Below are 16,224 nucleotides of genomic sequence, written 5' to 3'. Positions count from 1 at the left end.
AGTCTAAATTTCCATTCACTTTTGTGACTTCTAATCAACTACTTAGCAAATATCTTTTGTAGCTTTCTTATGAAAAGTACATTTTTAAAATAATTTTTTCAGTGTTCCAAGATTCATTGTTTATGCACCACACCCAGTGCTCTATGCAATACGGGCCCTCCTCGAAAGGTACATTTTGAGCCAAATACTAGTTTCATTCTAATCATGCTATGGATTCACTTAAGCCCTATCTTTATGAAGACTGAAACCACCATTGTAAGTTATTTTCTTGAATCTGATTCCAGCAGGTACTAAAGGGAATAAGAGACACAATTATGGTAACATACAAATACCTGACTGTGGTATTTTCTCCTGGGCAGCATTCAGTATCAACCATCCTTAAATAATATCAAGTATGAACTTAACATAAACCTTCCTTAAACAAACAAAATCATACCAAAACATCAAATGAAGCCCAAACCCCCAAATTTGTCAAAATACAACATTTCTTTTGTGGACTGCACTAAAGGAATATCATAAAATATTAAGGGATGAGAAATCAGGAGAGGACAACCTCCTGATTACAGGTAAATAGCTGATTAATACTGAATGATGCTAGGTAAAATAGAATGAGAAAAAAATCCATACTCTTGATTTCTTGGGTCCTTTGGAAATAGTAAAATCCTTTTACTTTGGCTTTCTGCATACTATAACATAAATAGGACTTCAGATATTTGCTACTATCATGTATAATTCCAAAGGCAAGTTTCTTTAGCAAGTTCAAAATATACTATAAAACCTTAAAAAGCTTACTAACTCATTGTAATGCCACTGAACAGAAAGCATGCTCACACACAAACATACAGTAATCAGTAAGATCTTTAAATTCTTGTTAGGTACAGATTATTGACTCTTTCCCTGTTCACAGCACTTGTAATGCAATTTTATAAGGCTGCATGGGTTCCAGGTTGTTGTACTATAAGACAGCAACTTGTTCTCATCCATGCCAAGTCCTGCTCTCACATTATCTAATCTGTGTCAAAAATCGATGTATTTGTCATTTGGACTTTTGTTTTAAATGAAATATCAAATTATGTTCTTTTAATTCTTTAAATACATTAAATACATTGAAAAATATGCTATATAATAGAAACAAATGTAAACAAAAGCAAAAAATATATAACTTAAACGAAAATAAGTTTTGAGTTTTATTTGGGGACATTTAGCTCTCTTCCCCTTATGTCTCTATTTCATAAAAGCAGAACAACTAATTAACGTTAAGTATACTAAAAATTCTTTGCTTTCTCCTGGCTCCCCATTTTTATTGTCAACCAAAAAAGTACCCCCCAAACCATAACTTATTCAAAAGAGCTGATAAAAGAGCTCCCCACCTCCAAGAACCAAGGAAGGATTTAGGAGCCCTTGGTACCACTAAAGCTTATGGCATGAGAACTCACACTCAGCAAGTCCGTGTTTTACCCTCATGCCATCAGAGATCCTGAGCAGCATCAGAAAGTTATCAATGCAACTAAGAACCACTACCTCTGTATACTTTTTCTTCCTGTATTTAGGAAGAGGTTTATTGTTTATTTGAGTAGGGGGTCACTGGGCTTCCACCAGATGACCATGAAATAAATATGGATCCCTTTTATAATACTTTTTGAAATCTGCAAGATATCCTGAAATAAGCACTGTCTTGTGTGGGAGCAATGAGACTTGGAAACAAGTTCTGAGCATTTAAGTGACGGTAAGCAAGTGTATCTTTTTAAGGGGGAAAAAAAAAGTCTGTATTGAGTTAGTCATTCTCAATGTGAAGTTAAGGGAAAGCTGATTCTAACAAGGAAGTCTGACCAACCACTCACTATTCTGGTATATGGTATGTTAACTCCCTCCCTTTTCCTGCCAGGGTAAGATTTGCCCCAAGTTTTCTGATTCAAAAGTCACCTCTAGACTAAGCCACTATTCATGATGAGGGTGTACTTTCTCCTTCAAGACTGATGTGGTGAGGGAAAAAAGGTCAAGAACCAATAGACTGGGTAATCCCTATGGTAGGAAAGCACCACACTGTAAACACTATAGGACAAGAAGGTGAGAAACATGGATCACAAGGATCACAAACATGGTGACAAGTTAGTGACCTGGGGTGACCATGGTGACAAGTTAGTTACCTGTCCTCAGCTCCTTTCCTGTAAAACTAGGTTTAAATTATGTGTTCTCTAGCAGCCTTACTAAATCTAGAGTTTTTGTTTTGGTTTGATTTTGGGTTTTCTTGTTCTTTATTTTTAGATAGGACAGTGGAGATAGATGGGGTAGGAACTGTCTCTGTGGAATTGAAAATCTTAGCCTTTCTCTCCTAGAATCTTCATTTTGCTCTTTCAGCCTGGTCTCTATGACGGGAGTGGCTGCCTTCCTGAGACTGCCTCTACAAGTGCCCTAGAGACTCCCTTCTTATCTCTTCTATTCCTATAAAGTCTTCCTTTTTAGGGTCTACTCCCTTACTTTGTTAGAAACCTCTGGAATCAGTGCTCTAAGAAAGAGTACGTGAGAGGTAATTCTTCCTTCCTTCCTTCCATTCTCTCTCTCTCTCTTTACTTTGAATGCCTGCCACAAGGCCTTTATTCTATTTCACACTCGGTTGATAATTTGGGCGGGTATATAATTCTCATTTGGATATAATTTTCCTTCAAAAATCTGAAAGCATTATCCACATCTACTAGCTTCCAGTATTTCTTTACAGAAGAACAAAGTTATTCTGACTCTTGATCTTTCACCTATGACCTGTTTTATCCTGGACTATTGAAGTGTGAATTATAATCTCCTTATCTCCTATGATACAAAGTTTTGTAACAATGCGTCTTTGTGTGGGTCTATTTCTAACACCCGTAGCCTGCTGAGGTGATAAAGGGAAGACATCTGGCTTCACTGAGTAGGCAAAGGGAACTGAAGGGGATTACTTCAGATTTTTAACCAGTCCTTCTGTTTTTAGATTTACAGATGCCTTTACAGAGGTACCTAAGGACTCATTACCAAGTCTTTGGGGAGTTTTAAAGTATTTACTATCAGGTGACTCCTCAGACTTCCTACTATTCAAGGATTGAGCTTCCTCAAGTGTGCTGTCCATTATCCCTAAACCCACCTGCTTTTCAAAATTTTGTTACTACTGCTTCCTATTTCATTTTCTTTGCCTTTGTGGGTTTATGTTTTTTAAAAAAATTCTTCCACTCTCACTTCAGTGGTGTTTCAGTAGGTAATAAAATCAAGTGTGTACAGCCAAGAAGCTATCTTTACCTGAAGCTGTATGTACTCATATGTAATGTAAGTCTTGCTTGCCCTTTCTAGGACTCTCCTCCTCTTGCCTTCTCAGCCCATCCTACTACGCTGGCATTTGACTTCACTTACATTCACTAGATATAATGTGGAAAACTTAAAAAGTTTTAAAAGGTACATGGTTTATTTTCTGATGAGCTAAAATAAGATTTTAACATTTTGTATCTCTCTCATTCCATGCCTAAGCCCATATTCAAGTAAGTTGCATTTTTATTCTGTGTGACATCTACCACATGGCATTTTGAAGTTCAAAAAGTATTTTCACCCTACAGCATTATATTTTATCCCTAAAAACCCCACTGCAAGGATGGGCCATTTTATACACAAGATGGGAAAGAAATGGTTAAACAGTAGCTATGCAATCTTCTCTTTGAGGAGAGAGGAGGATGCCCCCAAGAGAGAAAAAAGGCAATTTAGTCAAATCTCTTCCTAAACAGGCTAATGACAGACCTCCTGGAAACAAATGAATGGTATTTCCTAACTAGAGAATAGTTGGCCAGGGGGAGGAGGGTGTTGTGCTTAATTAACAGAAATTTATTTCCTCACAGTTCTGAAAGCTAGAGGTCCATAATCAAGTTGCTGGCAAGAGAATCCTTATTTACAGACTGCTTAAAGTAGGATGTAGCTGGTTTGCCTAAGATTATTTATGGGACCTAATCCTGGGATTTATGGATTTATGAGGCATGGCTCCCTGGACTATATGGATATAAAATTGAGATATTTCATGATTAAAGGACTTTCTTTTGGGTAAGTAATGAAGAAAACTCATGTTAATCTTGGCCAGAGTGGGTTCTGAAGTAGAAAGAAAACATGTTGGGAGCTGTATTGGTGGTCCTAGAACCCTTGCAGCTTTCCCTATGCCTCATGTCATGTATATACTTGAAATTACTAGTAAATCTGGCTACCAGTGAACATCTCTGATTGGAGTGAGTGTGACTTGACACACCAATTCTTTGTGATACCCCACAAGGAAATTAAGACTTGAAGTGGTTAAATGACTTGCTGAAAGGCACATGCTACAAAATGGCCAAACAGGTCTAAAAACCAAGTCTCAAATCAGAAGCTTTGTACCATGTGACACATCTTAGTGTGATGGAAAAACAACAACAAAACCTGCCTTGTGGAATCAGAAACAGACTTGCCTCCTGGTTCTAACACTGATCACTTGTTTGATTTCGGGCAAAGCACTTACAATAAGTCAAAGCCTATTTCCTTACCTATGCAATACCTATTACGTAAAATACACGACCTATCTAACTGATCAATACAAGAGGACAATGAACATGACATAATCATAGGCAGGAAGTTTGGAAACATTTCTAAAGGACGGAGGGAAAGAAAAAGCACCACTCACTTTTTTCTTGTAGCGCCTGCGATTTACTCAGTTCTGCGTGCTCTTCCTCGCTCTCTTCGCTGCTGGTGCTGCTCACGTCCAGAACTATGTCCCTTTTGGGGTCCACTCGGAGAAAATTGCGGCATTCAAATGTCAGGTGACCAGCTAAGTAAAACAAACACACAAAAACGTGAAAGACAAAATAATATATACATCATGTATTTGTGGTTTGTTGCCTCATGGTTAAGAAACAAGTTACAATTTTAAAAATACAATGTCTAAACTTTGATTATTCGGTGGGTGATAGTTTGCTTTCCCTGAATGGACCACTCAAGAGAGAGAACTTCCTTTCTTCATCAGGGCTTCTAATTTAATAAGCATTTTTGGCTACATCACACTTCCTGTATTTTCCCTTTTTATGTACTTAATTACATAGCAACTATATAGCTTTCATCTAATTAAAGGTGTCATAATAATATAACTTTTTTTTTTTTTTAAGATTTATTCACTTTAGAGAGAGAGCGAGCATGTATAGGGAGGAGCAGAGGGAGAGGGAGAGAGAAACTCCAGGAGACTCCTCGCTGAGCCCAATGTAGGGCTCCATCTCATGATCCTGAGATCATGAACTAAGCCGAAATCAAGTTAAAAGCTTGGGACGCCTGGGTGGCTCAGTTGGTTAAGCAGCTGCCTTCGGCTCAGGTCATGATCCCAGCGTCCTGGGATCGAGTCCCACATCGGGCTCCTTGCTCGTCAGGGAGCCTGCTTCTCCCTCTGCCTCTGTCTGCCACTCTGTCTGCCTGTGCTTGCTCTTCTCTCTCTCTGATAAATAAATAAAATCTAAAAAAAAAAAAAAAAAAAAAAAAAAGATCGACCAACTGCGCCATCCAGGGTGCTCTTCTACAGAACACTTAAATAAAAATTTCATTCTGAAAAAAAATTTCATTCTGATATCATTCACCCTCTAAAGACTCTCCCCATTATAAAACTGTAATAGTTACCCACTTAGTGCATGATACAGCTTTTCCAAAAATCATATAGTACAAATAACACAAAAGTACAGGAAATTATATAGCCAATATATACCCAAGTGCCTATCACCCACATGTTAACACTTTGTCATATTCACTTAGCTTTCTTTTTTTAAAGTAAATCTTTGCAAAAGTACTGTACACACACACCCGTGCACACACACATACACACACACAAAGGTGGGGATCTTGCACCATTCCTTGGGGCACTGTCCTAATCCCATTATTCTGTCTTTGGAAGCTGGTATATTACAGTTGGTATTTATCTTTCCAAAACAGCACACTGCATTATTTTATAACCTAAACTCAATTATACCTACCTATCAGTCTGCAATTAGTTTTTGCCACTCAAAATTATGTTTTGCACTTGTATACACATTCAAATACAGATACACACTAACACATTAACAATGAAACGAAAAGTTACCTCAAGCATTACTACATTTGATATTCAAAAACAAAGATAAGAAACAACACACAGTGCTGATGGTAACCACATAATTGATTCCACGATCCATTAATGACTCACTCTAACTCTATGCTAGGGTTTATTTCTAGTCCTCTTACTTTACGTGTGAAATCCTTTGTAAGTTCTACATTTATACAAGAACACCTCTTATTAGAGTCCCCATCTTAAGCAGAACCCCAGGCCTTGCTTTTATCTGTTATACTCTTCCAACCCACGAAAACACAAGTTCATGAACACTGGGTTCAGGAAATACCCTCAAGTCTTAACCTCTTTGAATTTCTGTTTTCCTTTGATTGTTATCTTCTAGTTCTTTATTTTCTTCCTAGAACACTACTGTAACTAATATATGTATTATACATTTTATACAAGTTTCTTAATTGTTTGCAAGAGGACCCAGTCTGCCATACTGCTAGAAACAAGTTTCCTCTGTTGTGATTTCTTTCAAATGAATCAAAAGTATTCTTTTTAGTTTACAAACATATGGAGTTTTCAAATTATGCTTTTGTTGTTTTATAAATTTATTACACTGCTACCAGAAAGTAGGGTCTGTATGAGATCAGTTATTTGCTATCTGCTGAGATTTATTTTGTGGACTATCACCTAGTAAAGTAAAATACATTTGGATGTATTTTAAAAGAATGTATATCACACTGTAGGATAGAGTGCTATGTCTATTTTGTTGTTTAAATCTTCTCCATTGTATTTTTTTTTTGTCTAGTAACTTCTGATAGTGTAATTTCTAAACACCTCTATCATCAAAGATTTGCCAATTTCTCCTTGTAATACAGTTTTTACTATAAATATTTGGAGACTATATTAGTAAGCACAATCAAGATCATTATCATTTTACCTTTTTCACTGTTCTTGAATCTCTATTCCTAATACTGCTCTTGTCCCAAAGTCTGATGTTGAAATTTCTCTACCGGGCTCTTTTGGTTGTTATTAGTTTAATCATATGAAGTTATCATTTTTGTGAGAAAAACCACTAAATATCAATGATATTTAATCTATCTCCTCTTCATTCCCCAATCCCTTTATTTTGAAAATTTTTACACAGTCTTTAATTTTCTGTTATTTTATTAATAATGACATATAGCAGGGGCACCTGGGTGGCTCAGTGGGTTAAAGCCTCTGCCTTTGGCTCAGGGGCTCAGGTCATGATCCCAGGGTCCTGGGATCGAGCCCCGCATCGGGCTCTCTGCTCAGCAGGGAGCCTGCTTCCCTTCCTCTCTCTCTGCCTGCCTCTCTGCCTACTTGTGATCTCTGTCAAATAAATAAATAAAATCTTAAAAAAAAAAAGACATATAGCTGCAATTAAGTTTCTTTATCTAATTTGATATTAGTCCAATTTTCCCCACACTTTTATTTAAATTCCAGTTAGTTAACATACACTGTAATACTAATTTCAGGTTTAGAAGTAGTGATTCATCAATTACATATAGCACCAGGAGCTCATTCTAAGTGTCTTTCTTAATGTCTATCACTTATGAAACCCATCTCCTACCCACCTCCTTCATGGACCTTCAGTTTATTCTCTAACATGAAGTGTGTGTTTCTTGGTTTGTCTCTCTTTATTTTCTCCCTTGTGTTCATTTGTTTTGTTTCTTAAATTTCACATATGAGTTAAATCATATGCAGACCAATCCTTTCTCTTTTTTTAAGATTTTTTTACTTATTTGACAGAGAGATCACAGGTAGCTGAGCAGAGAGCCTGATCTGGGCCTCAGTCCCAGGACCCTGAGATCATGACCTGAGCCAAAGGCAGAGGCTTTAACACACTGAGCCACCCACGCGCAGCCCACACTTTTTTAAAAGTAATCTCTTACACTCAACATGGGGCTTGAATTCATAACCCCTAGATCAAGAGTTGCAGACTTTACTAATTGAGCAGGCCAGGTGCCCCACTACCAGATCAATTTTCAATATTAATTTCTTAACCTGGAAAAATAGTTCCTGCCTCGCTGGAGGCAGTGTAAATTCACTCCTCATACTTACACATGGTATAAGCCTGGGTTGCCAATTCTTGATTATTCCTTTTCTTCTGATTATTATTTTGCAGGAATTCATACAATAAAGTTTTCTGCCACTCTCCCTAGATAGTGAATGTGATTTTTCTAATCCCCACTTCGCAGCCTTTAGAAAAGTCGGGCTTTATGCAGGAGTTCCCATCCCAGCCATGCTACCATCCCATAGTGGTCTGAGGCTTCATTCCCTATCCATAGAAGTCTACCCAGTAGGCCTGTGGACCTCATCGCTTTCAGCTATTATTCCCTGTTCTGGCTTTGAGTTCCTTTTCATTTCCAGCAGTTGGAAGTTCCCTTTCATTAATTTGAGCTGGGTTATTTCTTTGTTGTTATTCTGGTTTTCTCAGCATTTCTGTGTTGAAAGCATAAGGAGGACCTTCAGTCTTGGTTCAGCTTGCCATTTTGATCAGAACTCCTGATGATACACTATTCCCTTTACTTAAGCTAGCTCTGCACCCAAACACTTCATACTACCATGAATATTTAAAGTAAATAAAATACTGAAGTCACAACCACACTGGCAGCAAGCTCCATCTCACATGCATTTTAGCTTTACTTCAATGAAACTGACCCTAAACTAATCTTAAGACAAGTGACCCATGAAGCTACAAATAGAGTTTCCTATTTTTTTTTCCTCTTGGGGGAATAAGTGAACAAAATTAGGAAATAATCATATTCCAAATTACAGTTCTTGTGACTTCTTATCTAAACAGACTCTAAGCAGACAATGATCAGAAAGTTCTTAGGTGACCAGAAACAAATTCTGGCCACAGATACACAGAGACATTTCAAGTTACAACCTTTTACTGGCTGATTACTCCCAAATTCAAGGTGCCCTGACTAGCCAAACAATCCTGAGAAAGTATAAAAGTTGAAGACTCACACTTCCTGATTTCGAAAATTTCCACAAAATTATAGTAATCAAAACAGGATGGTACTGTCACAAGAATAAACATATAGGCCAATAGAACAGGATTAAGAACCCAGAAATAAACCATATACATATGGCCAATTTTTGACAAGAGTGTCAAGACTGCTCACTGGGGAATGAACGTCTCTTCAACAGATGGTGCCAAAACATCTTGATTTTCATATGCAAAATAATAAGGTTGAACATCTTATTCATATCATATGCAAGCCTGACTCAAAATGGATCAAAGACTTAACAATATAAGATTTAAGACCATAAAACTCTTAGGAGACAGTATAGGGTCAGTCTTCATGACCTTGAATTTGGCAAAGGATTCTTAGATATAAAACACCAATGGCACCTGGCGCGCCTGGGTGGTACAGTTGGTTAAGCATCTGACTGTTGGTTTGGGCTCAGGGGGTGATCTCAGGGCTGTGGGATTAAGCCCTGTGTTGGGCTCTACACCTAGCATAGAGTCTGCTTGAGAGTCTCTCTTCCTCTCCTCTGCCCTTCCCACTCACTCTCTCTCTCTCTCTCTCTCAAATAATAAATAAATAAATCTAAAAAGAAATTACCAACAGCACCAGCAAAAGAAAAAAATGATGAACTGGACCTCATCAAGATTTAAAACCTTTTTGCAAAGAAATTATTATGAAAGTGAAAAGATAACCTACAGAATGAGAGAAAATATTTGCAAATAATGTATCTGATAGGGTTTAACATCCAGGATCTATACAAGTGCTGTAACTCAAGAAAAAAATAAAGTAATCATGAATATTAATATACCATCCCCCAAAAGTATAAAAATTAGCATATAATAGTAACACAAAAGTAACAAGATAATTTTTTAAAATATTTCAGAAACAGTTTAATAATTTAATAATTTTCATATAAAACAGCAAATTAAGAGGCCATATTGTAAATTAATTGTGTATTTTTTAAAACTGCATTACAAAATACTATCGCTGTTTTGTTAATTAAAGCAGAAAATATCTATTAAAAAAAACGAAAAAAACCCCCAACTCACTTAAAAAATGGATGGAAGACTTGAATAGACATTAATCCAAAGAAGAGATACAAATGTCCAATAAGACTATAAAAAGATGCTGAACATCATCAGTCATTAGGGAAAATGAAATCAGAACTACACTGAGATATCACTTCCTATCTACGAGGATGGCTACACTTATTAAAAAAAAAAAAAAAGGAAAAGAAAAATACATATCAGCAAGAGAAATTGGAATTCTTGTATATTTCTAGTGGGAATATAAAATTTCTAGTGGAAAACACTTAGGCAGCTCCTCAAAAAGCTGACACAGATGACCCAGCATTCCACTCCTAAGCATATACCCGAAAGAACTGAAAAGAGGGATTCAAGCAGATACTTGTGCATGGATTTTCACTGCTCCATTAGTCACAATAACAAAAAAATGGAAATAATCTAAGTGCCTACCAAGAGATGAATGAATTATACAATGTGGTGTATCAGACACACACACATACACAGGCTACAACATGGGCGGACTCTGAAATGTTACAAGAAGGGAAATAGGCCAGCCACAAAGTACAAAGTACAAATATGATTACACTTCCATGATATATCCAGAATGGCCAAATTTGTAGAACAGGAAGTGCATCAGAGTCTGGGGCCCGGGGCAAGGGGCGGCTGCAGAAATAGAGGTTATAGCATTTCTGTTTAGGGTGATGACAAGTGTCAGAATAGACAGTGGAGACAGTTGTACAACACTGTGAATATAATTAATGCCCCTCAATTGTATACTTAAAAATGCTTAAAACAGCAAATTTTATGTTATATTTGTTATATATATGTTATATATTTTACCACAATTTTTACAAATGGTGGGGAAAAGACCATGACATAGTGTCAAGTTTCACAAATTACAATTCCAGTTTTCCCACTTAATAATAAAGAAATCCTCCTGAGCCTGTTTTCTGATTTATAACAGTAATAAGAGTCAGTAATAATTATTGAGGAATTCCTATGGCAAACCATTGAGCTCAACCCTTGCATTAGCGAATTTAATCTTCACAACAACTCTGTGGAGCTAGGGGCTATAACTGTTTCATTTTATAGACAGGAAACTGACACAGGTGGTAGAGCAAATTCCCTGATGTCACAAAGCTAGTAAGTGCCCGAGGGGGTTTGCACTGAGGCGACTGATCTGGGTATCAGTCTTTTCTTTTGAATGTTCATAAAAATGGAGACCATGAAACCTACTTCATAGGGTTGTTTTAAGAATGAGACACAATTAATTGTATCTTTAAAGCGCTTAGTCCAGACTCTAGCACCAAGTAGGTACTTTATACATGGTGTCAGGTTATGACCATTTATGACCAATAAAGGGAAAGGTATATTCTCCCTTGTCTGCATTCAAGGAGTGGCTAGATGGGTAATGTCAAGTGCCAAGTAATAATAAAACCTATCATTGGATTTAGACTGTCCTGATAAAGATCTGTCAATGAATGAAAAGAACTTCTGTTTTATAATTAGGGTGCTCATGTACGTTTTACCTGGCATGTGGAGTATACAGACCATGTGAACAAGGGCTAAGTAAATCAGCTTTTGGCTTTACCTAAGGTTCTCAGTTCTGAGAGCATAAAAGCTACATTACAAACTTTTCAATTATTAAACACAATTAATTCCACCAAGCTTCACCTCACTATCATTGTGATTCCTACCCAAAAATGCAGGCTTCTGTATCCATTTATCTTCCTTGAAGTCTTATCTTCATATTGTTTCTGGTCCCCTGACCTAACAGATAATCACTCCTTTCTTTCCCAATCTTTTTTTTTTTTTTTTAAGATTTTATTTATTTATTTGACAGAGATATCACAAGTAGGTAGAGCAGCAGATGGGGTGAGGGCGTGAAGCAGGCTCCCTGCTGAGCAGAGAGCCCAATGTGGGGCTCAATCCCAGGACTCTCAGATCACAACCTGAGCCAAAGGCAGAGGCTTAAACCTCTGAGCCAGCCAGGCACCCCTCTGCCAATCTTTTTATGACATCTTCTGAAACATGCAATCCTTAATGGACAGACTGTGATACCTGTTTGCAGTTTGCTCCCTCCACCACTTGCTTTAAAGGATATTTGGCTCTTCACTGGGAACACTTTTCTACAGCTTACCTCTTTATTATTAGTATCTGCTGGGCTTTCTTTCTTTCTTTCTTTCTTTCTTTTTTTTTTTTAAGATTTTATTTCTTTACTTGAGAAGGAGCGAGCATGCAAGGACAAGCTGAGCGAGGGGCAGTGGGAGAAGCAGGCTCTCCTCTGAGCAGGGAGCCCAATGTGGGGCTCAATCCCAGGATTCTGGGATCATGACCTGAGCCAAAGGCATCCCTATACAAAGCCTATCCACTGAAGTCTTTGGAATCAGGCTCCTATTCGAGTTCTTCACCCTAAGCCCTTCCACAAGGCTCAATGGGCAGTCTAGAGTGTTGCATGGCTTTTCTCAGTTCCTTGATATTCTAGATGCCATGGCCACACCATGCTCCTTGTCAGAACCTGAAGTGTTCCATCTCAGAAATTTTTTTTAAATTTTTTATTTTTTTAATAACATATAATGTATTATTAGCCCCAGGGGTACAGGTCTGTGAATCACCAGGTTTACACACTACACAGCACTCACCATAGCACATACCTTCCCCAATGTCCATAACCCAACCACCCTCTCCCTACCCCTTTCTCCCTGGCAACCCTCAGTTTGTTTTATGAGATTAAGAGTCTCTTATGGTTTGTCTCCCTCCCGATCCCATCTTATTTCATTTCTTCCTTTCCTACCCACAAACCCCCCATGCTGCCTCTCAACTTCCTCGTATCAGGGAGATCATATGATAACTGTCTTTCTCTGATTGACTTATTTCACTCAGCATAATACCCTCTAGTTCCATCCACATCACTGCAAATGGCAAGATTTCATTTCTTTTGGTCAATGCATTGTATTCCATTGTATATACCACATCTTCTTTACCCATTCATCTGTTGATGGACAGCTAGGTTCTTTCCATAGTTTGGCTACTGTGGACATTGCTGCTACAAACATTTGGGTGCATGTGCCCCTTCGGATCACTACATTTATATCTTTTTTTTTTTTCAAAGATTTATTTATGTATTTGACAAAGAGAGAGAGACAGTGAGAGAGGGAACACAAGGTGGGGGAGTGGGAGAGAGAGAAGCAGGCTTCCTGCAGAGCAGGAGCCCGATGCAGGGCTCGATCCCAGGACCCTGGGTTCATGACCCGGGCCGAAGGCAGACGCTTAATGACTGAGCCACCCAGGTGCCCCACTACATTTGTATCTTTAGGGTAAATACCCAGTAGTGCAATTGATGGATCTTAGGGTAGCTCTATTTTCAACTTTTTAAGGAATCTCCATGCTGTTTTCAAGAGTGGTTGCACCAGCTTGCATTCCCACCAACAGTGTAGGACGATTCCCCTTTGCATCCTCGCCAGCGTCTGTCATTTCATGACTTGTTAATTTTAGGCCATTCTGACTGGTGTGAGGTGGTATCTCATTGTGGTTCATCTCAGAAATTTTAAATTCCAACATCATACTTTGACTCAAATCTTTTATCCTTCTAGCTTTCTCACTCACACCCATGCATCGATCTGATTTGGAATCTTAAGACCTTAACTCACTCAATCCCTTTATTTTCTCCTAGTCTTTCAAATTTCTCATTCTTGACTCTCTGAATACTCTTTTATAAGCCTCTCTGACTCATTCATATTCTTGTTCTTCTATGATACCTCACTGTAAAACAAATACTCTGGCTCAAAGCTAACCTTTGGATTGTGCCTATCCCTGAGCAGTCAAGCAATGTTTGAGCACAATCATACATTGACGAACGTTAGCACAAACATAAAGCATTTCATTTTTTTTTGATCTGTCCTATTTTCCTCAGTGACTTTTCCAAACTTATGCCTGACTTAAACTATTGTTCAACCACTTTCCCGTCCCACTCAGGGCCCGCTTCCCAAATAGCCAGCTCTGCCTCCTAAGTTTACCAGACAGCATCTCCTTTTACTTTCTATTTCTACACCTGAAATATCTGTACTTATTCTCACCTAGCTTCCTCCCAAGTTAAGAGATATCCTTGTTATAACTCTTAGATGAAATTGCTTAATATTTTCCTATCACCTGTATCTGAAACATCTCCTGTATCCCCTCAGTCTATATAAACACATTATATCTTAAATATAAGACCCTCCATTTATCCTGAATTCCCTTCCAGGAATTACAGTTGACCCTTGAACACAGGGGTTGGGGCAATGATCTCCAGGTAGTCAAAAATCCACATAAAACTTCTGGTTCCCCCCAAAACTGAAATACTGTATTTAATGTGATAGAAAAGTAAGATACAAGTAAACACATGATGAAAAACAAAGCAATGGTGGAGAAAACTTGCAGAGAAGGCTAGAACTAGTTCATTGAGGTCTTGAACCAGGAGGTGCAAGAAACAGGCTCTGGGGAAGGATTCTTGGTGAAGAAACTAAGGGCCACATGATAACATGCCACCCCACAACCCTCTGACCAAGGGGGTGCAGGAGGACACCAACACCAGACAGAAGCCTGGGCCCTAGGGTGGGACACTGTCCAAGGTGCTGAATATTTTCTGAAGAGGGTAGCTAATATTGTAGGGAAACTGGCAGCTTACTCCTTGACAGCATTTTCCATGAGAGCATTTTCCATTAGAGCCACATAAAGTGGATCAGGTGGAACAAGTGATCTAGAGAGAAGGGTAAAGGTATTTTGGCTTCCCCTGGTTATCCCCCTTCCCTGGACTCCACATGGAAGGACATTTTCCACATTCCCAGGAAAAGAGCAAGAAACGGGTATTACTATAGGATCTATCCTGGCTAAGTGCAGGTGGGGAGGGGGAGACATGGTGGTTCCTGTTCTACTGCTATACTGTATTTATTAAAAAAAAAAAAAAAGACTTAAAACTAAACCCGTGCAGTTCAAACCTATGTTGTTCAAGGATCAACTGTATTCAGTATGTTCCTGTTATGACCTGAATCTTTGTGTCCCACCAAAATTCATATGTTGAAATTCTAATCCCCAAAGAGAATGGTATTAGTTGATGGGACCTTTGGGAGGTTATTTGGTTCTGAGGCTGGTACCCTCATGAATGGGATTACTGCCTTATAAAAAAGACTTCAGAGAAATCCCTAGTCCTTTCCACCATGTGAATATAAAATGAAAAGTCTAGGACCTGGAAAACTTGCTGGCACCCTGAACTTGGGACTTACAGCCTCTCCAATGAGCAATAATTTCTGTTTATATGCTACTGGGCTTGTGGTATTTTGTTATAGTAGTCCATAAGGACTAAGATGGTTCCTTACTTTACCCACATAAATTTTTGAAATAGGAGACCATATAGGATCTCTACTTTTTTATCCCTCCCCATATAAGCCTGAATCGGCACAGTTTGCTTCATGACATATTTGTTATTATTAGATATGTTTGCCTATATACAATCATGTAAGGCCAAAAATATAAATGTGGGGCAAAAAAGAGTGGCTGTTTCTATAAAACAAAGTTGTACTTTTGGAAACACCAGATTTAAATGAGTTATTTTTATTTTTATTTTTTAATTTTTAAAATTTTTTAATTTTTTAAAAAAATGAGTTATTTTTAAAAGCAGTTTTCAATTTAGGTACTAGAAAAGACTGTACAAGATAGAGGGGAATAAAACCCAAAACAATGAGAAAAAATTCTCAAAGGGGGTGGCCACTGTCATTCTGAGGCAGACAATTCTTCACTGTCCAATACTGCCCTACACATTACAGGATGTTTATAATCTCTATATCCTACATACTAAATGTCCTACTGTTGCCCTCAACCCCGTATGGACAACTTAAAAAAAAAAAAAAAAAAAAAAGGCCACAGATTTCCAGGGGGGGCTGTAGAGGAAGGCAGTATTACCGCTAATGAGAACTAAAGAAAAAATGATTTTGCACTCATGGTGATTCACAGACCTGTACCCCTGGGGATAAAAATATATGTTTATAAAAAATTAAAAATTAAAAATTAAAGAAAAATGATTTTGCACTCAGGTTTACTATTTTTCACTGCTTATCTCTGAAGAAACAAACTATAAAAAAGTAGCAAATGCATTTCAGATATTTGCACTTAAAAG

The 16,224-nt window shown here is 37.9% G+C and overlaps 1 protein-coding gene across 2 annotated transcripts in view; it reads right to left on the bottom strand.

The window, feature by feature from the left end:
- The window catches only part of SREK1IP1 (SREK1 interacting protein 1), a 44,726-nt gene that overhangs the window by 16,734 nt on the left and 11,768 nt on the right, over nucleotides 1–16,224 (bottom strand). For both annotated transcript variants that reach the window (XM_032336142.1, XM_032336141.1), the window contains exon 3: nucleotides 4,661–4,804. In XM_032336142.1, coding sequence (XP_032192033.1) covers nucleotides 4,661–4,804 — 144 coding nt within the window. The remainder of the gene's footprint in view (nucleotides 1–4,660; nucleotides 4,805–16,224) is intronic.

This window comes from Mustela erminea, chromosome 3, assembly GCF_009829155.1.
Source record: "Mustela erminea isolate mMusErm1 chromosome 3, mMusErm1.Pri, whole genome shotgun sequence".
Taxonomy (NCBI): domain Eukaryota; kingdom Metazoa; phylum Chordata; class Mammalia; order Carnivora; family Mustelidae; genus Mustela; species Mustela erminea.
Note: the sequence above shows the minus strand (reverse complement) of the source record. Positions and strands in the feature narration are given on the sequence as shown.